Genomic DNA, 26,057 nt, shown 5'->3' on the forward strand with positions numbered 1-26,057 from the left:
TCTTTTTCCTCCAAACACGACAAGTTGTGTTTCTACCAAACAGTTCCAGTTTGGTTTCATCAGACCATAGGACATTCTCCCAAAACTCCTCTGGATCATCCAAATGCTCTCTAGCAAACTTCAGACGGGCCCGGACATGTACAGGCTTAAGCAGTGGGACACGTCTGGCACTGCAGGATCTGAGTCCATGGTGGCGTAGTGTGTTACTTATGGTAGGCCTTGTTACATTGGTCCCAGCTCTCTGCAGTTCATTCACTAGGTCCCCCCGCGTGGTTCTGGGATTTTTGCTCACCGTTCTTGTGATCATTCTGACCCCACGGGGTGGGATTTTGCGTGGAGCACCAGATCGAGGGAGATTATCAGTGGTCTTGTATGTCTTCCATTTTCTAATTATTGCTCCCACAGTTGATTTCTTCACTCCAAGCTGGTTGGCTATTGCAGATTCAGTCTTCCCAGCCTGGTGCAGGGCTACAATTTTGTTTCTGGTGTCCTTTGACAGCTCTTTGGTCTTCACCATAGTGGAGTTTGGAGTCAGACTATTTGAGGGTGTGCACAGGTGTCTTTTTATACTGATAACAAGTTTAAACAGGTGCCATTACTACAGGTAATGAGTGGAGGAAAGAGGAGACTCTTAAAGAAGAAGTTACAGGTCTGTGAGAGCCAGAAATCTTGATTGCTTGTTTCTGACCAAATACTTATTTTCCACCATAATATGCAAATAAAATGAAAAAAAAACAGACAATGTGATTTTCTGGATTTCTTTTTCTCAGTTTGTCTCCCATAGTTGAGGTCTACCTATGATGTAAATTACAGACGCCTCTCATCTTTTTAAGTGGTGGAACTTGTATTATTGCTGACTGACTAAATACTTTTTTGCCCCACTGTATATACCAGGAAGGGGCCCAGGATAAGGGACATATACCGTATACCTGGATGGAGCCCAGGATAAGGGACATATATACCTGGATGGAGCCCAGGATAAGGGACATATATACCGTGGTGGAGGGTGATAGACATGTGATATATATCAGGATGGAGGGACATGTATATCATGATGAGGGGGCCGAGACCAAATCTTGCATCGGGGCCCATCAGTCTCTAGTTAACGCCACTGTGAACAATGCAGCTACGCTGCAGTCACCAGTCAGAGCTGTGCTCCAATGGAGAAGCTGAAGAGCAGCCACCAACGGTGAAAATAAATCGCAGGAAGCATGTCATCAGTTTGGTTTTAGGCGTAGTTTAAAGGCAGTGTAACAAGGCTTCCCCAGACTAATGCTCATCAGAGCCACCAGCCAGATGAGGCTTTGTATGTGCACGTTAATAGTGCCGTACTAACATTTTGCGTTACTCAAGGCATTAGAATTTAATACGCCCCGTGTCATTGGCTTACAATTTTCTCCACAAATTTTTTTCACTTAATGACTTTTATATTCAGATAGAGATAGTAGGAAAAAAAAAATAAAATAAAACATTGCTGAATGATAAAAATGAAGGCTCAGGAAAGCTCACTTTTGCTCTCTTGCTACATACACTTATAGGTATTTACTAACATGGAGACATACATTTGCTAATTAACCTAAATAGAATATGCTCTCATCATTCTGCTGCTCTAAGCACCTGCCCAAATGTGCCTAGTGGTTTATACAGCCCTGACCACACGTCCTCATCAATAAGGATTTTGATGCCGAGACCTCAAAGTGCACAATTTCCCTGCTGCTCCTCCGCAGGCGAATCTCGGCATTACACAAATCTCATGGAATGAGTGGTGTATTTTTCAGAACTGCTCTCCACTCCGGCCCTTACCTGCAGATTGCACTCTATTAAACAGGTATTCCCAGAATCAAGAGTTATCCCTTCTTAGGATAAAGGATGACTTACTGATTGCTGGTGGTCTGACTGCTGGGACATTCGACAAGTCAGAGAATGGAGTGGAAAAGTGTGTGTTTGACCTCCACTCCCTTTCTATGTGACTGTTGGAAATAGCGAAGCGCTGTACTCTGCTTTCTCCATCAGTTCCTCAGACAATTAATGGAGTGCACACTACAAGTCTCCGCTAAATTTAAGATCAGGCTGTGCAAAGCCTGGGTCCTTAGCGATAACAGAGAATGCACCCCACATGATCAGTGCATTTCCCCCTATCCTATATATAGGGAGTCAACATAGATGCTGGGAATAGCCTTATAACTCATAAGTCACTTAGAAATTTAAAAGGCTTATTGCGTTTAGAAAACTTATGTTCCTATGGAAGCCAAACTTTTTTTTTTGTTTTTTGTTTTGCCTACACTATGGAAGGAGAATAGCGACCAAATTATTTTTTAATCTTCAGCATAACTCCACACGAGTTATTTACAGCTCTTGCACGTTCTATACGACGGCAAACACTTACTATGCCAAATTTGCCCCTTTATGTATTTGATGTCGTGGAGAGGGTTTGGAGTTAGGTGACACTGCAAGACGTTGGGTTCACGATAAGACTCCGGCACCAGGTAACCGAGCCCCAGTCTTTCCAGCTTGCTGATGTCTTCCCCCAGAATCGGTGGAAGGTACGGGTGCCTTGTACTGGTTGATTGCTGGGTCGGGAGCTTGGCGGTAGGATCAGTGAGCCATTGTCTGGAGAAGGAAGGTCTTTTCCTATAACACAGATTAATAAAGTCAGATGTCGGCCTTATATTCTGTAGTCATCAGGGTGCGTGGTAATAGTATTGCCCATTCCCTGTGGATTTAGGACAGAATCTAATCAGATACTTTACAAGCCAATTTTCACGTGCCTGAGATAAGAGTATAGCGCTCAGCATCGCATACTCGATCTCTGAATCGGTGGAGGTCCGAGCAATAAGTCTATAGGGGATAACGTTCATTCTTGGTTAAACCCCTTTAACTCACGGAGCCGTACTTAAAGTGAAAACAATTGTATCCACTTCTGAAAGTAAATAAGTGTTTTCATTCACTGACTGCACACAGTGATCTTGGAAAGGGTCAGCGATTGAAACATAAAGAATAAATATTAAGTTATAGTACGTACATTTTAATTTTCGTATCCCCATGGGCTAAATTTATTCTCACCGTTCTTGTGTTTGATAAAAGTTCTCCATTTCTTGGAAAGTAACTTCTTCTGCAAGATCTATAACAAAGGAAAACAATGGGTGACATTGGGGGTGACGCCCACACAGACTGCAGTAGATGCCAGCGAGAGTGGGCACCGTGTGGTATAAAAAAACGAATGCAAGTAAGGAAAAGGACATCCAACAAGGTTACAACAAACGTGCTAAGAAAGAAAGAAAGGTGCAGATTAACTGCCAAAGATACGAGAAGAATCAGATGTGAAGCCACCAGCAGCCATTATCCTCCAGTGCTGCCGTATTCCAGAATTATAGCCTCCCTGGAAACCTGAAGTACAAGGTGTTCAGTGCTCAGTGACACGACAGAGGTGAAGCGGCCGAGCCCGACCACCACTGAGCAAGACACAGAAGTACGAGGTGTTCAGTGCTCAGAGACATGACAGAGGTGAAGCGGCCGAGCCCGACCACCACTGAGCAAGACTCAGAAGTACAAGGTGTTCAGTGCTCAGAGACACGACAGAGGTGAAGCGGCCGAGCCCGACCACCACTGAGCAAGACACAGAAGTACAAGGTGTTCAGTGCTCAGAGACACGACAGAGGTGAAGCGGCCGAGCCCGACCACGACTGAGCAAGACACAGAAGTACAAGGTGTTCAGTGCTCAGAGACACGGCCGAGGTGAGGAGGCTGAGCCCGACCACCACTGAGCAAGACACAGAAGTACGAGGTGTTCAGTGCTCAGAGACATGACAGAGGTGAAGCGGCCGAGCCCGACCACCACTGAGCAAGACTCAGAAGTACAAGGTGTTCAGTGCTCAGAGACACGACAGAGGTGAAGCGGCCGAGCCCGACCACCACTGAGCAAGACACAGAAGCACAAGGTGTTCAGTGCTCAGAGACACGACAGAGGTGAAGTGGCCGAGCCCGACCACCACTGAGCAAGACACAGAAGTACAAGGTGTTCAGTGCTCAGAGACACGGCCGAGGTGAGGAGGCTGAGCCCGACCACCACTGAGCAAGACACAGAAGTACAAGGTGTTCAGTGCTCAGAGACATGGCCGAGGTGAGGAGGCCGAGCCCGACCACCACTGAGCAAGACACAGAAGTACAAGGTGTTCAGTGCTCAGAGACATGGCCGAGGAGAGGAGGCTGAGCCCGACCACCACTGAGCAAGACACAGAAGTACAAGGTGTTCAGTGCTCAGATACATGGCCGGGGTGAGGAGGCCGAGCCCGACCACCACTGAGCAAGACAAAGAACTAGATGTTCAATGCTCAGAGACACTGCAGAGGTGAGGAGGCTGAGCCCGACCACCACTGAGCAAGACACAGAAGCACAAGGTGTTCAGTGCTCAGAGACACTGCAGAGGTGAGGAGGCTGAGCCCGACCATCACTGAGCAAGACACAGAAGAGAAACGTCAGGACTGTGACAAGAAATATCTGGTACAGATTGTTCACAGGTTTTCTGGACTGAAGAGAAGAGAATGACTCTGGATGACGCAGTTACAGGCACAGACCTCCACTTCCACTCAGACGCTAGTGAAGTGGGGGGGACACTGCCATAGTCTGGGATTATTAAAGAGGAGTAAGTTGGACTTTTTCAGGTTGAAGTTGGACTCAAAATCACCTCCCAAACATCTTGACGGTGATTAGAAGACACTTTGGTAAAGCAGTGGTTTAGGAAATGATGATTTTTCTGCAGGACAGTGATGGCAATAAGAAATTATTCACTGTTCGGGGCAAGGAACAACCTTAGAGATGAAAGAATAATGACCCGACTCCGACTTCACTGGATCTAAACCCTGGACAGAACTTGTGGCCCTTCTCACACGGGAGATTTACTATGAAGGAGAACAGTCGTCTCTCTGATCAGTGTCTGGGGCTGTGGTTGGTGCTGCCCAAAAACATGGAGAAACTGACAGAATGCATGGATGGAGATGATGACGGTGACTGAGAAGAAGGGCGGACATATTACTACAGTACATTGTCATTAAAATTTTTAATTTGAAATGTCAGAAATGTATTTTCTACATTGTTTGGTTCTTATTCTCACTGTAACAGAAGAAAATAAATTAAGATGGGAAATTTAGGCTTTTCATTTAGTTGCCTAATAATTCTGCACATAGAGATATTCTCCTAAGAAAGACAAAACCGCACTGTTACTTTCTTACATATTCAGGTTTATTAACCTTTTGGATTGACCGACAGCATGGTAGTTGTTCAATAATAAAAATAATAATCAAAAATACAAATTGCCTAATAAATATGCATATATGTTCATACATAATATATAAGCAATGTTATCGCATATATAAAGAGTCCAAGGCCATAGACGTGAATGCTGAGTTACACCAACAATAATAAGGCAATAGAGAAATACGTGCAAAAAAAAAACCCAGTTAATTTGCACCAAATCAGCAAAAAATACAAAATCAACAAATGCAGTATATAATGTAAAAAATAAATAAAAAGGTAGCGCATACTCAACCATATTGGAAAGATCAGCATGAGTGTCACAGCATCTATCGGCTTACTATTAGAATTCATTACCTGCTGCAGGATTCGGGGGTTCCTCTAAAATCTCTTGGAAAATCCCGTCACTGCTCAACTGGAATACAAACGAGAATACTAGTAAGGTATGGAAATAAAAAAAAAAAAAAAAGTCTTCTCAATAAAGGTGAGCAAAAAGATTCATGCTGCCCTACTCCGAGGTTCAATGCGGTCCTCCATTGCAGCAGTCCTCACATCTGCGGCATCCTGGGTTAGTAGACCCCCAAAAACGCTCAAGATGCATGACGCAGAAGTGACCAGTTTGGTCAAGCAAGTATGGTCACGGTGGCTCAGTGGTTAGCACGGCAGCCCTGCAGCGCTGGAGTCCTGTGTTCACATCCCACTAAGGACAACATCTGCAAGGAGTTTGTATGTTCTCCCCGTGTTTGCGTGGGTTTCCTTCTGGTTCTCCGGTTTCCTCCCACATTCCAAAGACATACTGATAGGGAATCTAGATTGTGAGCCCCATTGGGGACAGTGATGATAATGTGTGCAAACTGTAAAGCGCTGCGGAATATGTTAGCGCTATGTAAAAAAAAAAATAAATAAAGATTGAAGATAAGCACCTGCAATAAATATTTGGTGCTGCTTATCTTCACACCAAGACAGGGATCTAAATCTAGCTGCAGATAATGTAATTTTTTTATGTTGCTGGATTTTGTGACAAATTCTTCAAACCGGGTGCACAATATGAATTGGCTAACATTTAAAAATGCTTATTTTTTTTATCTCTTTTGCACCTTTTAGAGAAAAATGTCACACAATCCTTTCAATAAGCTTGAAAATATCATACTAGCCTTAAACTGTTAAAAAAAAAAAAAAGAAGAAAAAAAATCGATCTTGGACTCCAGTAGGGTACTGAATTACAAGTGCACAAAATTTTGTGATATTTTCGAAAAGTTGCAAATCATTAATTAGGTTAAAGCATCTGAGTAACCAAAACCACAGCCATGGTGGTAAAAAAAAAAAAAAAAAAAAAAAAAGAATAAGAGGAAACAAAGTAAAGTTAAGTTATTAAAAGGTGCAAATTGAATAACGAACAAGGTGCGGGTAAAAAAAAATGTGAAAAATGTTACAACAGAGAAAGGCGCAAAAGCAATGATGATCGACCCAGTTTACAATAAGTGGACTTGCTGACGATTCCGTGAGATCTGCCATCTCAGCCGTCTCTAGCCATCGTTACCTTGCAGCATTTCCCAATTCCCAGCCTGCGGCTCTCGTCTTATCTCGTTACACAATTAGCCATTTTGTCATTGTAGTGAGAGGAACGTGAGGGACTTGTGCCATCCATCTGGTCACACATGATATGGCTGAGTGATTATTACCCAAGAGGCAGGTGGTTCACCGTGATGGTGCTGACCGTGAAATAGAGACCAATGGTGGACAAAGCCGGCGCAATCCTACACCCCATGGCTGCAGGCACACACAGGGCTTATGTACTAAAACGAGGGCAAGAGCCCATGGTGCTGGAGCTTATGGGGTCATTAAATATTCTCTATGATCGTCCCTGACATCGGGATTCTCTCCGCACACTGCAGGCTGCTGTAACCTAATGTTTGCTGAAGGACAGAAGGAAAACTGCTAAAGGGACTTTGACGATATCTTGGACAGAATTGTGGTATGCTAACTGCTGTTCTAAACTTCCATGCTTTACACTACTGCTCTTTTTTTTTCTCTTTCTTTTTTTTTTTTAAATAAAGATTTAGGCTCCGATGCATCATTTTGCTTTTTTTTTTTTTTTTTTTAAGTTACTTTTCTTTTTTATTTTGTGGTATTTGGTGATTTTTTTTTTGCACCAAATTCATTAAAATGATGCATGCGGTTTATGAATTTAGCCCAAAGTCAAAAATATGTACGGTATATTTTTTGCCTTTTGACCATTTTTTAAATTTGTTCAATCAAAACGTCAAATGTTCTACAAAATGTTGTAAAGATTGCTTTAATAAAATTCTGGCGTACGTAAAAATCTTCTGGAGTGCATCTGCAACAAATTTTGAGATTTCTGAAAATTTCTGTTTTCGAATGCAACGCCCATAGTGGAGAACAAAAAGGAAAAAACAAAACAGGGGAACGCATAGAAGAAACTTCAGAAAAGGCACAACTGTAAAGATAAATTTGGCACAAACGACAAAAAAAGGCGTAAAAGCACCAAAAAGTTGACAGAAATAAGATGCAAACGCAATAATAAATTGGGCCCTTAATTCTTTGTATGGGGGAGCTGCCATTACAGACCGTTTTCAGGTTTGCTCTCCATTTTTGCATGGGGTGGGGGGGAGGAGGACATTTTCCAAATTTCTCCTACCTGTTGAACAATAAATAACAGACAGTGCTCAGATGACACATGGACTTATTCGCAAATTGGATCGAAATTAAAAAAGTCTCTTTTTTGAGGACACATATACTTGATCATAGAATATAATGGGAACTTGTTCTATCTGTGCAAAACACAGACAGAACGTGTGTGTGAAAAGCAGATGTCTGAATGAGGCCTTGCAGCGATATTGGCATATTTCTGATTTACCATGGTGGCCATTTTTTTTTTTTTTTATTTTAAAGCCTTGTCATTAAATTTAGAGAAATTGATGGTAAAACTTTCACTTTATGGAGAGAAATTACGGTTTTACTATCATTTAGTGAGGAGATAAATTAAATGTGACAGCTAATACGGCTGCAGCTCTTGTAGTCACTTAAAAAAAAATTAAAAAAAAATGTCTGCTTCACCAAAACAGAAAAATAGTTGTATTTTATCAGACATTAGGTATTGCGCAAATTTAACATTTTGGATGCAAAATTTTCTGTAAACCCTTCCAAGCAATCAGCCGCCTTCACCTGCATCGAAGTTCTGGCTGACAACAAGGTTCAAAACAATGGCCGCCCATGGACACATTGATTGTCAGAGCAAGGGGTGACAGTTCTTGGCTGTTCTCCACTCATATAGACAAAATCATCAAGCCTGGCATTTCATACCCAAATCTTGATGAAAAGCCTGCTGAAATAAGATTTAATGAATTTGGTGTCTTTAAGCCCAGAATCTGAAATCCGTGCCAGCTAAGAGATGGGGTAGATTTCTATTATAATTTATGCCACTTTCTGGCATAAAGTAAAGATAATCTGGTGGGCTGTAATAGGCCGGGCCCACTTTCTAGAAAAATGGAGACCCCCGCAGTGTAAATGTGGAGCCCCCAGGAGTATGGCCGCCACAGTGGCTTTGCCTTCCTCCAGGGAGGGTAATGCCAGGCTTGGGAGCAATGAAGGGTCTCTCTCGCAGGTAACCCATACATGCAACACAGTTCCACTCCAGGCCAGCAGGGGGGACTCTGAACCGGGATTGAGGGGGAGGAGTGCTCTCTGAGGGCCAAGAGGAAGGAGCGGTCAGTTAGTGTGAGGAGGGTGAAGTGAGCAGACGTGGAGAAGAAGCACGGAGATCGAGCAGAGAGGAAAGGCTCATCTCCAGTGAGAGCGCATGAACTGGAGCCTGGTCTCCACGGTTGTATGGATACTAATGGTCCTGCAACAGACACCAGAGGAGTAGGAGGCTGTAAATGCACTACTCCCATCTCAGACTTGGGGCACAACAGCAACATTGATAGTGAGCCGGGACTTAGGAGCAAGGAGTCCCCGAAACAGGCTACAGCTGTCTGCCGTACAAGTAAAGTTCTTGGGAACATCTGTCAGGAGGAACTTCAGTGTAACTCGGTACTGGAGATCCCTCAAATAAGCGCTAGGAAGGAGACTGCACAGCCCATCTGCTGAGAGAGAATCCCTGAGTTGCTCCCAGGCTAGTATGCTCTGGTACCATCTGTAATCAGGACCCTGGACTGCATTTGTCAAGTAAAGGTACAGAAACTGCACCCGCTGTGTCTTGTCTGCTTCCTACCCTTCCGGCACCGCTACATCCCCGTGCCAACCACATCTACACTGCCCTGAGACTACAGCTTCACCTGTAGGGAGCTTTTACAACTTTGCTGCACAATACCACCAGTCCCAGCGGATCTGCATGCAGTGTTGGCTTAACACCTCCCTTGCCGAACACCACAGGTGGCGTCACGAGCTATTCATTTGATCCATCACATTCCACCATTGCAATTCCCCTTTTTCTTGGGCGCCCAGGGCCACGGAACGGGTCACCGCTGCTGTGACACATCCTGCTGATACCAGTCCGGTACCGACTACCCCACAGCCCTGGGAGGGTGATCCAATTTGGCATCACGAACAGGATAACGGAGCCCGGTAACCCCCGGGTCCTGTGTGCCATAGACTGTGTTTGTGTAAAAGACTGTGTGAAATTGGCGCCATTGCCGCCATTATCTCGCTGATTGGCGCGGGGGGAAGAAAAGGGGGCAGGCCTTCGTGGGCGGAGCCCCTCCGAGAGTGCGAAGCAGTGAAGTCCTGCGCGGGAAGAGGAAAAGCGCGCGAGAGGTGGGAGGAGCTGAGGCCTACAGCCCGGAGCTGAGGCCCTGCGAGGCGGCCGCCGGTAAGCTCACACAACCCCCGGCCCTGGCTAACGTTAACTAGGGGGGGAAGAGGATGTCTGCGCCACGCAGCAATGCAGCGGCGGACGCCGCCACCAACCCCTCAGCGCCGCCAGGAGTAGCGTCCACCGCAGCGGTCCCCATAATGCCGCTGTCTATGCCCTACCTTCCGGGAGCAGCATGGCTACCGGAGTATTCAGGGGAGTCACATACCCTGAGTGAAGTCAAAGAGAGACTGTGCAGTTTCTTTGAAGTATACCTCCTGTCTGAAAGCCAGAAAGTGCACATCCTTATTGGACAGCTAACAGGTGCAGCACAGAGAGAGGTGAAAGCCTGGCAGGACACTGATAAAGAGACTGTTAAAAAGATTCTAGCCAAGCTGAGAAGTACCTTTGACACTAGCACTGCAGCTGAAATCAAGATGCGATTCTTTGGATGCAAACTGAAAGCGCAGGACAGTATAAGGGACTATGCTCTTAACCTGCAGGAGGCCCTGCGAGCAGTTAAGCAAGTTGATCCTGACAGTGTGAAGGAGGAAGATAAACTGCTAAAGGAGCAGTTAATTGAAGGACTCCTATCCAGTACCCACAGAGAACAGTTGCGCATCATAACCCTACAAGACCCTGATCTGGACTTTGCTGATTTCAAGGACAGGGCTATTTGGGTACTGCAGGAGCCAACTGACAGCCGTCCAGTGCCCCTGAGGCGCCCAGCGATCACCTACCACCAGGAAGCAACATCTTTCCCTTCCATCCCTGTGGAGGCTGATGCACAGACTCTGGATAAAGATCCAACTGAAGAACTGCGTCTTCAGGTCCAGGAGTTGACCAAAGGAATGGCTGCACTTACTAAAACTGTGCAGTCCCTGCAAGTGTCCTCCAAGGAGAAGATCCAGCTTGCCTCAAGTCCAGAGGATGTCCCGTGGCTCCGAGGAGAACCCCGCCACTCCGAGGAAGGAACAACGATCGCTATGACCAGGACGGACGTCCTATCTGTCGTCGCTGTTACAAGGCAGGTCATCTTGCAAGATTCTGTCCTTTAAACGAGCAACCCCTGGGGCAGAGGGCCAACCCCCAGGAATAGGATCCCCAGGCCCAAAGAACTGGAGAGCCAAGTATGTTGGAGGGAGACCAATCCTTCCAGTGGTGATTGACGGCATCCCCATGAACGCTTTGCTGGACACTGGCTCCCAGGTGACCACTATGCCATATATTCTTTACAAGATGTATTGGGCTGATTCTGAACTCACCCGTGGCCCAACTGATGAACTGACAGTAGTTGCCAGTAATGGTCAGTCTTTGCTGCAGATTGGATGTAAAGAGATTACTGTTAAAGTGGGTCGGGTAGAGCTAAAATCTCAAGGTCTGATAGTTGTTGATATTGATCGACGTGAATGTAATCCCATGATAATCTTGGTACAAATGTAATTGAAAACTGTCTTTCCGAGGTTATTGTCTTGTTGCAACAGGTGGCTGAGACTGCTGGTTCCAGTGAACAACGAGTCCTGCAGAAGGAGATCAGAGCCCTGATGCAAAGACAACAGGTAGAACGCTCTGGTGGAGAAATTGGCAGTGTCAGAGCGAGTGATGCTTTTCCCATTGCAATACCCCCCAGATGTGAAATGTTGATTTGGTGTCGGGCAGCTATAGGTCTTAGAGGGAGAGATTACCAGGCACTGGTAGAACCAGTATACTCTGATAGCAGGCCCACTGTCCTGACAGCCAGAGGGGTGATTGGTGTACGAAAAGGGAGAGTACCTGTACGCCTCTTGAATTGTGGGGAGGAGGAGGCCACAATATCTCGGTACGCCACGGTTGCTAAGCTGCTCACCGTTAATAACAACTCATTGCGGGCAGCAGAGCCTTTGGTCTCATCCGATCAGGTGGAGGACAATGGCTCTGTGAAGCAGCTGGAGGAGTGGTGTCAGCAACTGCAGGTGGGGACTGACTCTACACCTTCATACCAGAAAAATGGGGTTTACAGAGTGACACAAGAATATGAGCGGGTATTCAGTAAACACCCACTAGATTTTGGGCAGGCAAAAGGGGTTCAACATCATATCCCCACTGGAGATCATCCACCCATTAAAGAAAGGTACCGGCCTATACCCCCAACACAATACCAATGTGCTAAAGGTATGTTGAGAGAGATGAAGGAAGCTGGGGTTATCAGAGACAGTTGCAGCCCCTGGGCAGCTCCCATAATTTTTGTAAAGAAAAAGGATGGTACCATGAGAATGTGTGTTGATTACAGGAAAATTAACAGCATTACACATAAAGATGCCTACCCATTGCCTAGAATTGAGGAATCATTAGCTGCACTTAAGACTGCTAACTACTTTTCCACCTTGGATCTCACTAGTGGGTATTGACAGGTTCCCGTGGCAGAGGCAGACAAGGAGAAAACAGCATTTACCACCCCAATGGGTCTCTGTGAGTTCAACTATATGCCATTCGGGCTCTGCACTGCTCCAGGAACATTTCAACGGCTGATGGAGTGCTGCCTGGGACACATGAACTTTGAGACAGTCCTGTTGTACCTCGATGATGCCATTGTTTTCTCCAAGACGTATGAGGACCATCTGGAACACTTGGCTGAAGTGTTTGAAGCTTTGTCCAATTTTGGCTTGAAGGTGAAGGCTTCCAAATGTTACCTCCTGAAGCCCAAAGTACAGTACCTTGGTCATGTAGTGAGTGCGGAAGGTGTGGCACCAGATCCTGACAAGGTCACAGTCATCCGGGACTGGCCGAAGCCCAGCAACCTCCATGAAGTACGTCAGTTCCCTGGACTGGTAGGCTACTACCGAAGATTCATCAAAGGCTTTACTGAAATAGCCACCCCTATGCAAAATCTTCTGGTGGGGCAGTCCAAGAAGACCAAACAGAAGAATTCCACCTTTGAATGGACCGAGGAGTTGGAGAGATCCTTCACTCGACTGAAGATGGCTCTCACCGGTGATGAAGTTCTGGCCTACCCAGATTATGACAAACCATTTGTGTTGTACACTGACGCCAGCAACGTGGGACTTGGAGCAGTACTGTCGCAGGTACAGAATGGAAAAGAAAGAGTGATCTCCTACGCCAGCAGGAAGCTGCGTCCCACTGAAAGGAACCCTGACAACTACAGTTCCTTCAAGCTGGAGTTCCTTGCCATAGTCTGGGCTGTCACTGAAAGGTTCAAGCATTATCTAGCTTCAGCCAAGTTTACTATCTTCACGGACAACAATCCGTTGACCCACTTGGAAACTGCCAAGCTAGGTGCACTGGAGCAGCGATGGATGGCTCGGCTGTCTAACTATGAATTTACCATCAAGTACCGAGCAGGGCACAAGAATGCCAATGCTGATGCGCTGTCCAGAATGCCTAATTTGCCGGATGCAGGAGAAGACCCTGAGGCTCTTGAAGAAATAGAGTTACCTCCCTTCCACTGGCCACTTGCGGCCCAACGTGCTCAAGGAGTAAAAAACAGACGGTCTGGCTTGAAGGAGGTCACCCTGAATCCCTTGCCTCATCATGACTGGGCAGAAACGCAAGATAGTGACCCTGCAGTCCGCCGGGTGAAGGAGCTACTGTCACAAGCTGACTCACGCCCAGAGTCAGAAACCCAGCAGTTGTGGAAGGAAAGAGGTTGGCTGTTCATCTATGAAAGAAAGCTGTGTCAGAGGAGTATCAATGCCCGCACTCATGAGCTGGTCTGGCAGGTGGTAGTCCCAAAGAGAGAGGCATCAATGGTCTTGGAAGCATACCACAATGGAGCTGGACACTTCGGATGGAAGAAGTTGGAAGCATTGCTCCGGGAGAGATTCTACTGAGCTGGTATGAGGAAAGCCATTGAAAAGTGGTGCCTGGAGTGTGGACAATGTAACCTGCGCAGAAAGGATCGAAACAGCCAGAGAGCTCCTCTGCAGCCAATAGTAACCAAGCAGCCACTCGAGTTGGTCGTCCTGGACCATGTCAAGCTGGTCCCAAGCCGGTCAGGCTACATCTATGCTCTTACATTGTGGACCACTACTCGAGATTCCTGGTAGTTGTGCCTGTTAAAGATCAAACAGCCAGGACAGCAGCCAGAGCATTCCAACAGCACTTCTGTAGACCACATGGTTACCCTGAAAGAGTACTTACAGATCAAGGTCCAGCTTTCGAAGCAGAAGTATTCCAGGAATTCTGTAACTTGTATGGTTGCAAGAAGATCCGGACAACACCCTACCATCCACAGACCAATGGCATGTGTGAGAAGATGAACCAGGTAGTGATTGACCTACTGAAGACATTGCCTTTGGAGGAGAGAAATCTGTGACCAGAAAAGTTGCCAGATCTGGTAGACCTCTACAACCATATTCCAGTGAACTCCACCAACTGTACCCCAGCATACCTAATGAGAGCAAGACCTGGTAAGCTGCCTATTGATTTGGACATGGGAGTCCTGACACCTGAAGTAACGTCACCAGATGCTGACTGGGATACAGAAAGACAACAACAGTATCGTAGAGTACAAGAGTGTGTGGAGAAGAGTCTAGCTCAGGCAAAACAAAGACAAGAAAGGCACTACAATCAGCATGCACCCGCAGTTCCCTTGTCACCAGGAGAACAAGTCTTAAAAAGGAAAAGAAGATTGCATAAATTGGATGACCAATGGGAAGCTGAACCTTATACCATTCTGCCCTCAAACTTTGACAATACCAAGGTGTGCCTTACTAGCAAAGATGGAGCAGAAACCTCAGCAGCCATATCAAGAGATCATCTGAAACTATGTCCTGACCTGTTAAAAGAAAGAATGGAAGAACAAGATAACCTCCAACCCATGGAGGAAGAAGAAAAGGTCAGCACCATACTAGGAGAATTCCATGCAAATTGGACTAAAGTAAATGATGCTATAGTGGTGCCAGTGTTGACATTCCCCCAATTGGTAGCACAGGAAGATGTGATTCAAGAAAATCCTGAAGATCATGAAAATCAGGCAGCAGATGCTACACCAGCAGTGGAGTCAGAGAACCCTCGCCCTACCAGTAGTGAATCTGACATGCCCACAGTGACTCTAAGATCTAGTAGACGTATGCTACCCAGTTCACACACAACACCAGTAGTTAGAACCAGACAACCAGTCCAGTCCATAACAGCACCAGTGTTATGCAGGTCTACCCACACTACACAAGGTATACCGCCCATCAGATATTGAGTATAGCTAAGTAAATGTAAATGTTGAAATTGCATGTAAATATGTAACTGTTTTCAAGTTTTTTGCCTACAGGTAATCTGTAAGAGTTTCCTTTAAAATTTTCCAGTTTTACCGTGTTTCATGGACACTGAACCACAGGACTGTATGTGGTCAAAAACTTTCCTTGTAAATAGTTTACCATTTGCCCAGGAATTTACCATGGATATTGATGCTGAACTTATCATCATAGGACTATTTTTGGAGCTCTTGGTTTATGTACATTTTTCCTTTTTCAAATCTTGTACAATTATAATTGTTCACCTTGTTTAACTGTTTATATGTTTTTCATGTTTTGTTCAGCCCAGGAGTGCTGACTTGCACTAGGGGGGAATGTGGCGCCCCAGGAGTATGGCCATCAGTGGCTTTGCCTTCCTCCAGGGAGGGTAATGCCAGTCTTGGGAGCAATGAAGGGTCTCTCTCGCAGGTAACCCATACATGCAACACAGTTCCACTTCAGGCCAGCAGGGGGGACTCTGAACCGGGAATGAGGGGGAGGAGTGCTCTCTGAGGGCCAAGAGGAAGGAGTGGTCAGTTAGTGTGAGGAGGGTGAAGTGTGCAGACGTGGAGAAGAAGCGCGGAGATCGAGCAGAGAGGAAAGGCTCATCTCCAGTGAGAGCGCATGAACTGGAGCCTGGTCTCCACAGTTGTATGGATACTAATGGTCCTGCAAAAGACACCAGAGGAGTAGGAGGCTGTAAATGCACTACTCCCATCTCAGACTTGGGGCACAACAGCAACATTGATAGTGAGCCGGGACTTAGGAGCAAGGAGTCCCCGAAACAGGCTACAGCTGTCTGCCGTACAAGTAAAGTTCTTGGGAACATCTGTCAGGAGGAACTTCAGTGTAACTCGGTACTGGAGATCCCTCAAATAAGCGCTAGGAAGGAGACTGCACAGCCCATCTGCTGAGAGAGAATCCCTGAGTTGGTCCCAGGCTAGCCTGCTCCGGTACCATCTATAATCAGGACCCTGGACTGCATTTGTCAAGTAAAGGTACAGAAATTGCACCCCGCTGTGTCTTGTCTGCTTCCTACCCTTCCGGCTCCGCTACATCCCCGTGCCAACCACATCTACACTGCCCTGGGACTACAGCTTCACCTGTGGGGAGCTTTTACAACTTTGCTCCACCATACCACCAGTCCCAGCGGATCTGCATGCAGCGTCGGCTTAACACCTCCCTTGCCGAATACCACAGGTGGCGGATCCATCACATTCCACCATTGCAATTCCCCTTTTTCTTGGGCGCCCAGGGCCACGGACCGGGTCTCCGCTGCTGTGACACATCCCGCTGATACCGGCCCAGTACCGAGTACCCCACAGCCCTGGGAGGGTGACCCATAAAAAACACCAAAACAGTAAAAGCCTTGATGAATTGCCGAAATGTAGGGTGGTGCCATGCTGGAGTTTTATCTAATGAACATATGTATATATTTTTTTTAATAAAGAAACCACTTTAGGACAAGTAAAACAAGTGTAAACCAAGTAGGCCTCGTTTCCAAGAACTGTCCTTGTTGTCCATAGCAACCAATCAGAGCTCAGCTTTCATTTCCTAAACAGCTCTGATAAAATGAAAGCTGCGATGTGATTGGTTGCTATGGACAACAAAGGCAGCTATTCTTTTAGATAAGTTTTCCTATATTTGCCGCTGGTGTTCAAAATGACATAACCATTTCCTGCTCACAGACGCTATGGCTGCTAGACAATTTTTTTTTTTTGTTAAGTCACTTTTCTGTCTTAGCTTTTTTTTTTACCCAGGTTGATTTTCTACCAATATTTGTGTAGATTCTTAGTTTCTGTTTCTTTTTTTTTGTGGCTCTTTTGTGTGTTTTTGCACTTTTTTAGATTTATAAGTTGCATGGTCCTTCTGAATGTTTCACATTAGTCTTCAAATGCGTGAAAAAAAATAAAAAAAACACCAGGAGTATTGGAATAGATTTGCTTAAAAATAAAAAAAAATAGTGACTTTAGAAAAAGTTGCAATTCGGAATTAGTTGAAGTACATAACTGGAACTGGCTAATATTGCCGAGAAAAAAGGAAAGAGGCAAAAAGCTTAAAAAAGCAGCAAAACGGATAATAAATTAGATGAAAAAAAAAAATAGCGAAAATCCCTCCCAGAAAAAGGCGCAAATTCAATGATGAATCGACCCATAAATGTACAAGGGGTCATGTTTTTAAGGTTTTGTCAATGATTTCCAAAAAAAAAAAGTGATTAAAAAAAAAGTGACTGATTTTTTTCTGGAAACTGCACCACTAATGTCTACGGATTTAATCGGTTTGAGCTGCACTACCGCTGACAGCCTGGGAATACAAAGTAGCCATGTTTTCGTGATCCTGTTGAGCCGCTTTAAAAAAAGCGCACATTAAATGCCACACGAACGCCGAGGAGAGCTGTCGCAATACTACAACTCCCAATGTGATCAAACAGGTTATCAGGATGTGCTGGGTGTTGCAGTTTTGCAAAAGCAGGAAAGACAGGGCTTGGAAAACGGTGATGTAACCTCAATGTGGCTGAAAAGGAGCAATTTTGAAAATAAGAGGTAAAAGAAGGAGATGGCTGGGGGCATCTTACCTCCTCACTGCTCTGGTCCTGAGTGGCAGCGCTCGGAAATCCATCTGGTGGACTGTCACATAAGGACGGCTTTGTCCCAGGACACAAGTCACATGAGGCTTCATCATATGCGCCTGCGAATGCACAGACAGACTTGTGAATGTTTTAGTCACTCAGTAGTCTTGTCCCTCCTGCCAACACATCACAACACAGGTTTTTTACCTGCCGGGGGCCCACACCTCTCCAGGGCGTCTATCAGCTGCTGTCTCAGGGGACTCCTCACTTCTGACACATAGCTGACTGCTGACCGTCCTCCGTTATCCAAGAGCTCAGTGTCTCTGCAGAAAAAGATCTATGTAAACTAAAGACTTTTTATCATAGCACTCACTATTCTGCTGGTGCAGTCACTGTGTACATACATTACATATCCTGCGTTACATCCTGTATTATACTCCAGAGCTGCGCTCACTATTCTGCTGGTGCAGTCACTGTGTACATACATTACATTACTGATCCTGCGTTACATCCTGTATTATACTCCAGAGCTGGGCTCACTATTCTGCTGGTGCAGTCACTGTGTACATACATTACATTACTGATCCTGCGTTACATCCTGTATTATACTCCAGAGCTGCGCTCACTATTCTGCTGGTGCAGTCACTGTGTACATACATTACATTACTGATCCTGCGTTACATCCTGTATTATACTCCAGAGCTGCGCTCACTATTCTGCTGGTGCAGTCACTGTGCACATACATTACATTACTGATCCTGCGTTACATCCTGTATTATATTCCAGAGCTGCACTCACTATTCTGCTAGTGCAGTCACTGTGCACATACATTACATTACTGATCCTGCGTTACATCCTGTATTATACTCCAGAGCTGCACTCACTATTCTGCTGGTGCAGTCACTGAGTACATACATTGCATTACTGATCCTGAGTTGCATTCTGTATTATACTCCAGAGCTGCACTCACTATTCTGCTGGTGCAGTCACTGTATACATACATTACAGATCCTGAGTTGCATTCTGTATTATACTCCAGAGCTGCACTCACTATTCTGCTGGTGCAGTCACTGTGTGCATACATTACATTACTGATCCTGAGTTACATCCTGTATTATACTCTAGAGCTGCACTCGCTATTCTGCTTGTGCAGACACTGTGTACAAATGTACATACATTACATTACTGATCCTGAGTTACATCCCGTATTATACTCGAGAGCTACACTCACTATTCTGCTGGTGCAGTCACTGTGCACATACATTACATTACTGATCCTGCGTTTCATCCTGTATTATATTCCAGAGCTGCGCTCACTATTCTGCTGGTGCAGTCACTGTGCACATACATTACATTACTGATCCTGCGTTACATCCTGTATTATATTCCAGAGCTGCACTCACTATTCTGCTAGTGCAGTAACTGTGCACATACATTACATTACTGATCCTGAGTTACGTCCCGTATTATACTCCAGAGCTGCACTCACTATTCTGCTGGTGCAGTCACTGAGTACATACATTGCATTACTGATCCTGAGTTGCATTCTGTATTATACTCCAGAGCTGCACTCACTATTCTGCTGGTGCAGTCACTGTGTGCATACATTACATTACTGATCCTGAGTTACATCCTGTATTATACTCTAGAGCTGCACTCGCTATTCTGCTTGTGCAGACACTGTGTACAAATGTACATACATTACATTACTGATCCTGAGTTACATCCCGTATTATACTCGGGAGCTACACTCACTATTCTGCTGGTGCAGTCACTGTGTGCATACATTACATTACTGATCCTGAGTTACATCCTGTATTATACTCTAGAGCTGCACTCGCTATTCTGCTTGTGCAGACACTGTGTACAATTGTACATACATTACATTACTGATCCTGAGTTACATCCTGTATTATACTCCAGAGCTGCACTCACTATTCTGCTGGTGCAGTCACTGTGTACATACATTACATTACTGATCCTGAGTTACATCCTGTATTATACTCCAGAGCTGCACTCACTATTCTGCTGGTGCAGTCACAGTGTACATACATTACTGATCCTGAGTTACATCCTGTATTATACTCCAGAGCTGCACTCACTATTCTGCTGGTGCAGTCACTGTGTACATACATTACTGATCCTGAGTTACATCCTGTATTGTACCCAAGAGCTGCACTCACTATTCTGCTGGTGCAGACACTGTGTACATACATTACATTACTGATCCTGAGTTACATCCTGTATTATACTCCAGAGCTGCACTCACTATTCTGCTGGTGCAGTCACTGTGTAGATACATTACATTACTGATCCTGTGCTGATCCTGAGTTACATCCTGTATTCAGTGTCAGACTGGACTGCCAAGGGCCCACCAGTAACACTGACTTTGGGGGCCCACTTGCATACAAATATTACACTGCCCTCATTCACAAATTAACCTATATCTCTATATAATAATAAACTGGGTAGTTTGATTAATGAATGATTAGATGTTGCATTTTTCTATATAGAATCAATTGAATAATGCCAAGTACTTCTCATACAGTGGGGGTTGGGGCCCCAGATCTGCACATGGACCCATAGGGGGATTCTCCTGTTGCGCTATGGGCCAGTCCAAGCCTGCCTGTATTATACTCCAGAGCTGCACTCACTATTCTGCTGGTGCAGTCACTGTGTACCTGGGTGTTCAGTAGCCCCGTTATGACCAGCGAGGATCTGACATAATCCCTTTCCTATAAACACTTGCAGAGAACGTATTTCCCAGCTCTATGCCTGTATGTCTATGGGGACTCCTGTGCACGCCACAGACATGATCACATTTTCCTTTGTTGTGTATTTATAGCTTTTTAGTGAACTCACACTTGGTGGTTGAGAAGTTCTTGCAGCACAGTGTCAGGTCTATAGTCAGATCCCATAGTCAGGCTGTCAAACAGGTCTAGGTCCCGCAGCACCAACATGACAGGGGTCAGGCCTTGTCCATTCCTGGAGTACATATAATGAGCATGGCCTGCAGACTGGAAGAAAAAGCCTCGATGTGAGAGGAGGAAACAATGCAAACCTGGAGAGCAATGTGCACGGGGTTGTATGGTGAAGGTAATGAGAAGAATCCCAGTTCTGGAGCATATGTTCTCTTATTGTGGGGCTGTTCCCCTGTTATGCCTCCTGTTAGTTACCACTGGGTTTTTTCTTCTGCATTTATCATAGGGCTGTACACCATCTACAATCGGCACCAAGTGGACGACGTCAGTGTATTTCGTGACACCACCCTAACTCATAACACAGTTTATACATTTCCAAGAGGAATAACAGAGGAAAGTTACAGTGAGAATAAGAAGAAATGATGCTTCAGAATTGTTATTTTATGGGATATACAATTATTAACTAAAGTAGACAGAGACGAGGGGTCCCATCTACGACAGCGGGTCTCCAGCAAGTTGGGAGACCACAACTCCCAGCAAGCTCTAACAGCTAGGAAATGCTTGGGGTTATTTTCCAACCTGGAGAGATCCAGCCTGGATACTATAGATCTCTAGTAGATCACTGACCAATAGGTGCTGAATTCTCTCCAGATCTCCTTGCCATGCCGCCTGCATCATCGATAGCTGCGGAAATGAGGCCCGAGTGACTGCGGCCAGCAGCTGCGCCCGGGTGTCAGCATCAGCCACATGCACAGCCGTCTGGCTTGCAAAATTGCAGAAGGTGACGTCAGCCCCATGTTCCAGAAGAATCGCAATCACCTGCAGGAAAGAGCAATGATGAATGAATGGCCATGAATGTCGACGATGTTACCTGACTGCAGCAGACGATCACTGTATGCCAAAGTGGACAATACCACCCAACAATGGTCATCAGATGTAGCAGAGCTGAACAGGTCATTTAGCTTTTATGCGATGACCCCCTGAGTCAAGGACTATACAAAACCACAAATATGGCAATACATGGTAATATATCCATTATGGTAAATTTCAGACTCAACTTTCTATACATACACTATATGGAGTACAGTATGTGCCCCCTCCACATCCCTACTCTGGGGGCTCCCATCCTACATCCATAGCTATTTATATTGGGTCGCCCCACAGCAGATACTGTATAACGACTCCCAATCTTCAGGGAGAGATTTTAGATACATCGGTGGGAATTTTTTCCCCTTTCATTTGTGAAGTCAGACGCTGATGTTGGGGTGAGGCCGAGCTCATAACCTCCATTATAGTTGTTGGATGGGGCTGAGGTCATGTGCCAAATTCCCCTACTCCATGGTTGTATGGAGCTTGTGCCCTGGGCACAGTCATGGGGAACAGAAAAGGTCCTTCCCAAACTGTTCCCACAAATCTGAAGCTAGAATTGTCTACAATGTCTTGTGCTGAAGATTATGATTTCCCATCACTGGAGCTGAGGGTCCGCGGCCGCCCCCAGATAACAAGCCCATAGCATTATCCTCCTCCTCCATCTGTACAGGGGGCACAATGCAGTCAGGGGGTAACGTCCTCCTGGAATCACCAAACCCAGACTCCTCCATCAGACGCAGATAGAGAAGTGCGATCCGTCACTGCACAGAACACGTCTCCTCCAGAGTCCAGTGGTGGCGGCTTTACACCACTCCATCTGACGCTCGGCATTGTGCTTGGTGATGTACGGCTGCATGCAGCTGCTCGGCCATGAAGCTCCTGGGGGCGCATTGTTTGCGCTGATACCAGAGGGGGTCTGGACTCTGCAGTTTTTGGGGTCAGCAGAGCGCTGGTGACTTTTCTGCCCTCTGCTCCTCAGCACTCGGCCCCCCGCTCTGTAATGTTATGGGGTCTCCACTTGGTGGCTGAGTTGCTCCGGTTCCTTCCACTTCTCAATAATATCACTGACAGATGATGGGGGAAGAGTTAAGAAGAAGAAACGTCATGGACGGACTTGTTACCATGATGGCTCCTATTACAGGACCCGTGAGCGCTGCACCCCCGGCCGTCCTGCCACAAGTTAGTATAGGCTGACAGCATGGTGGAGGGACTGGAGGTTATACACCTGGGTGGTCGGGGGTCAGATATTATACACCGGGGGCTATAGGTCTGAATGAGGAGCCAGACTGCAATGATTACGACTTGTGGCCCAGTACTGTTCTCCGTACACTAGTGGTATATACAGTATATACAGACTCACCTCTGCGCGGTTTTCCCCTGCAGCCGCTATTAGTGCCGTGTTCCCAGTCTGTGGATGGGGAGTATTTATAAGTCTGGGGTCATTACTGAGACTTGTGATGATTACTTGCATGTCGCCCCTGGCTGCAGCCTCCAGGAATAACACAATCGATTCTCCATTGTGTGCCTCCTCCTCCTCCATCATCAGTTTCTAGGGAATAATAATACGTGAATCTTTCATTAACAGGAAACATAAACTGAGCTTATTGCAGCGCGTGTGTGATACCGAGTTTTCCAAATTTAACACTTGCCATGCCGTAAGATTTTGAGAAACTGATTCCTACTTTTGTTTTTTTTTTTTCATCTCATCAGAGGTTTCGTTACGACCGATCCTAATCCTCAGCTAGTTGGTCAGTGGATCACCGATGAAACATCTCCAGCCTCTTCATACACATGGCCCTCGCTGCCGACATACCATGCAGACCTACCCATCACTCCTCCATAAATCATGGGGGAAAGAACCTTTAACCAAAGTTTTTCACACTACCTGTCGTCTGACTCCCAACATCCCATCCTGGAAGACCAGGACGCGGCGTCAGTCCTTCACTCTTCTTCTGACCCGCTTCTTTCTACTATGTGAACTTCCTCCACCATTCCAAAAACTTGCAAATTTATTAAGAATTTAGATTGTGCGTCTCCCTGTGTAAGTGCCGGCAATCTGAGTACTGCGCTACGGAATACAGTATGTAATCGCCATTTAAATGCAATAGATGACTTGTGACCAATGGACGAGACCTGGAAGCCGTCCTGAACACTTCACACGTCTGAGTAATGTGACCCGACTGTGAAACCCAAGATCAGTGCGAGAAAAGACAGAGCAGTCACCTGCGTGTGACCACAGCGGAGCGGACGTGACCGACCATGTCAGGTGCGAGGGTCTTCTCCAGATGGCATCTACTCTCAGAGCCCGGTGTTAGACATGGTTCGTGTTTGGTGGAAGCCGACAGCAGGAACCTGCGGCCAGTGAATGGAATCCTTCAGTTTACAAAGCGCTGCTAAGACAACCAGCAGTCAGCAGAGTGTTTGGGATTGTCCCCTCGGAGAGGAGGAGGAGGGCCGGGGAGGAAGGAATCTGCGACTTCATTGTACACACCGACAGGCACGCATTGTGTATGCAACCCATGACATTTCAGGCATGTTGTAGTTTCCCAGCTGACACTAAGGCCAGGTTCATACTGCGTTAATGCAATCTGTTCAACGCATAGCGTGAATGGGGACATACGTCTTTGCATCAGGCTGCGATCTTGTGCTGCTGACACCAATGCATGGCTCGTCAGTGTATCAGAGCCCTTTCTTATAAAAGACACCAAAGAACTGGAGCACAGAGAACTTAGGAAGTTACAGAACTTTATTGAAGGCTGCGCTGCCCGTTCTCCGAGAAGAGTCCCAGATGATGACTACGGGGGCGTCCTGTTACTAGGACCACAGTGATCAGATGTGATCTGATGAGGAACCTGGAAGTGTTCAGCTTTCCTACAGTGCCTCCACAGGAGAAATGAAGCATTACATGATGTGTGTTGATACCGGTGGGCTATTTGTCTAATATACCAGCACGCCGGGTCCTCCAGACCCAAAGAAACGCTGTTTGAAAGAGTGGAAATAGTATCACACTGCCAGACTGTAATTAAGCTGCCTGATTTCCCCACCCTCCATCATCTATCTCCGGAGATTCATGAGGTCATCAGACGGTTGGTTAGTCCATCTTTGATTGGTGGTTTAAGGCCCATTATCAGAAATATTCCTAAAAAAAAAAGAAACCTACATACGAAGCTGACATCAGTGGGATAATATATAGATTTTAATATTTTTACTGGTGAGACAAAACCAAGAAATGAACATTTGGGGCCAATATCAGAAATAACTCAATTGTCTCAGCTGTCAGTGGTAATGCATGGTAAACACATCACAGTCACTGCTGGCATCAGTGTTATTGTTTTGTTTCCTGGGAAAAAAAAATCTGTTCCTTGTTAGTATCACAAACGGCAATTTTAGGAAAGACTTCTCTCTCTTCACTTCTGACTGCAGAAATGATCTTATCCTGTATCTGTATACAGGGAGCTCCCCCTTGTGGTGGCTGCAGACAGGATCTTATCATGTATCTCTGTATACAGGGAGCTCCCCCTAGTGGTGGCTACAGACAGGATCTTATCATGTATCTCTGTATACAGGCAGCTCCCTCTAGTGGTGGTTGCAGACAGACTCTTATCCTGTATCTGTGTATATAGGGAGCTCCCCCTTGTGGTGACTGCAGACAGGATCTTATCATGTATCTCTGTATACAGGGAGCTCCCCCTAGTGGTGGCTACAGACAGGATCTTATCATGTATCTCTGTATACAGGCAGCTCCCCCTAGTGGTGGCTACAGACAGGATCTTATCATGTATCTCTGTATACAGGCAGCTCCCTCTAGTGGTGGCTGCAGACAGACTCTTATCCTGTATCTGTGTATACAGGGAGCTCCCCCTAGTGGTGACTGCAGACAGGATCTTATCATGTATCTCTGTATACAGGGAGCTCCCCCTAGTGGTGGCTGCAGACAGAATCTTATCATGTATTTCTATATACAGGGAGCTCCCCCTAGTGGTGGCTGCAGACAGAATCTTATCATGTATCTCTGTATACAGGGGGCTCCCCCTAGTGGTGACTGCAGACAGAATCTCATCATGTATCTCTGTATACAGGGAGCTCCCCCTAGTTGTGGCTGCAGACAGGACCTTATCATGTATCACTGTATACAGGGAGCTCCCCCTAGTGGTGGCTGCAGACAGGATCTTATATATCTCTGTATACAGGGATCTCCCCCTAGTGGTTGCTGCAGACAGGATCTTATCATGTATCTCTGTATACAGGGAGCTCCCCCTAGTGGTGCCTGCAGACAGAATCTTATCATGTATCTCTGTATACAGGGAGCTCCCCCTAGTGGTGGCTGCAGACAGAATCTTATCATCTATCTCTATACAGGGAGCGCCCCCTTGTGGTATCTGCAGACAGGATCTTATCATGTGTCTCTG

At 45.9% G+C, this 26,057-nt stretch overlaps 1 protein-coding gene across 1 annotated transcript in view; it reads right to left on the reverse strand.

Annotated features, from left to right (window-relative positions):
* MAP3K19 (mitogen-activated protein kinase kinase kinase 19) overlaps positions 1-24,014 on the reverse strand; it is a 42,902-nt gene extending 18,888 nt beyond the window's left edge. Inside the window, exons 1-9 of the mRNA XM_073545527.1 lie at positions 23,872-24,014; positions 23,009-23,197; positions 21,406-21,597; positions 20,720-20,874; positions 18,065-18,180; positions 17,864-17,976; positions 5,608-5,665; positions 3,064-3,121; positions 2,387-2,631 (exon numbers count right to left, since the gene is read on the reverse strand). Coding sequence (XP_073401628.1) covers positions 2,387-2,631; positions 3,064-3,121; positions 5,608-5,665; positions 17,864-17,976; positions 18,065-18,180; positions 20,720-20,874; positions 21,406-21,597; positions 23,009-23,191 — 1,120 coding nt within the window. The 5' untranslated portion in view covers positions 23,192-23,197; positions 23,872-24,014. The remainder of the gene's footprint in view (positions 1-2,386; positions 2,632-3,063; positions 3,122-5,607; positions 5,666-17,863; positions 17,977-18,064; positions 18,181-20,719; positions 20,875-21,405; positions 21,598-23,008; positions 23,198-23,871) is intronic.
* Between the last annotated feature and the right edge of the window lie 2,043 nt (positions 24,015-26,057).

Source organism: Dendrobates tinctorius, unplaced genomic scaffold (assembly GCF_039654945.1).
Source record: "Dendrobates tinctorius isolate UK_male_01 unplaced genomic scaffold, ASM3965494v1 ptg000143l, whole genome shotgun sequence".
Lineage (NCBI taxonomy): Eukaryota > Metazoa > Chordata > Amphibia > Anura > Dendrobatidae > Dendrobates > Dendrobates tinctorius.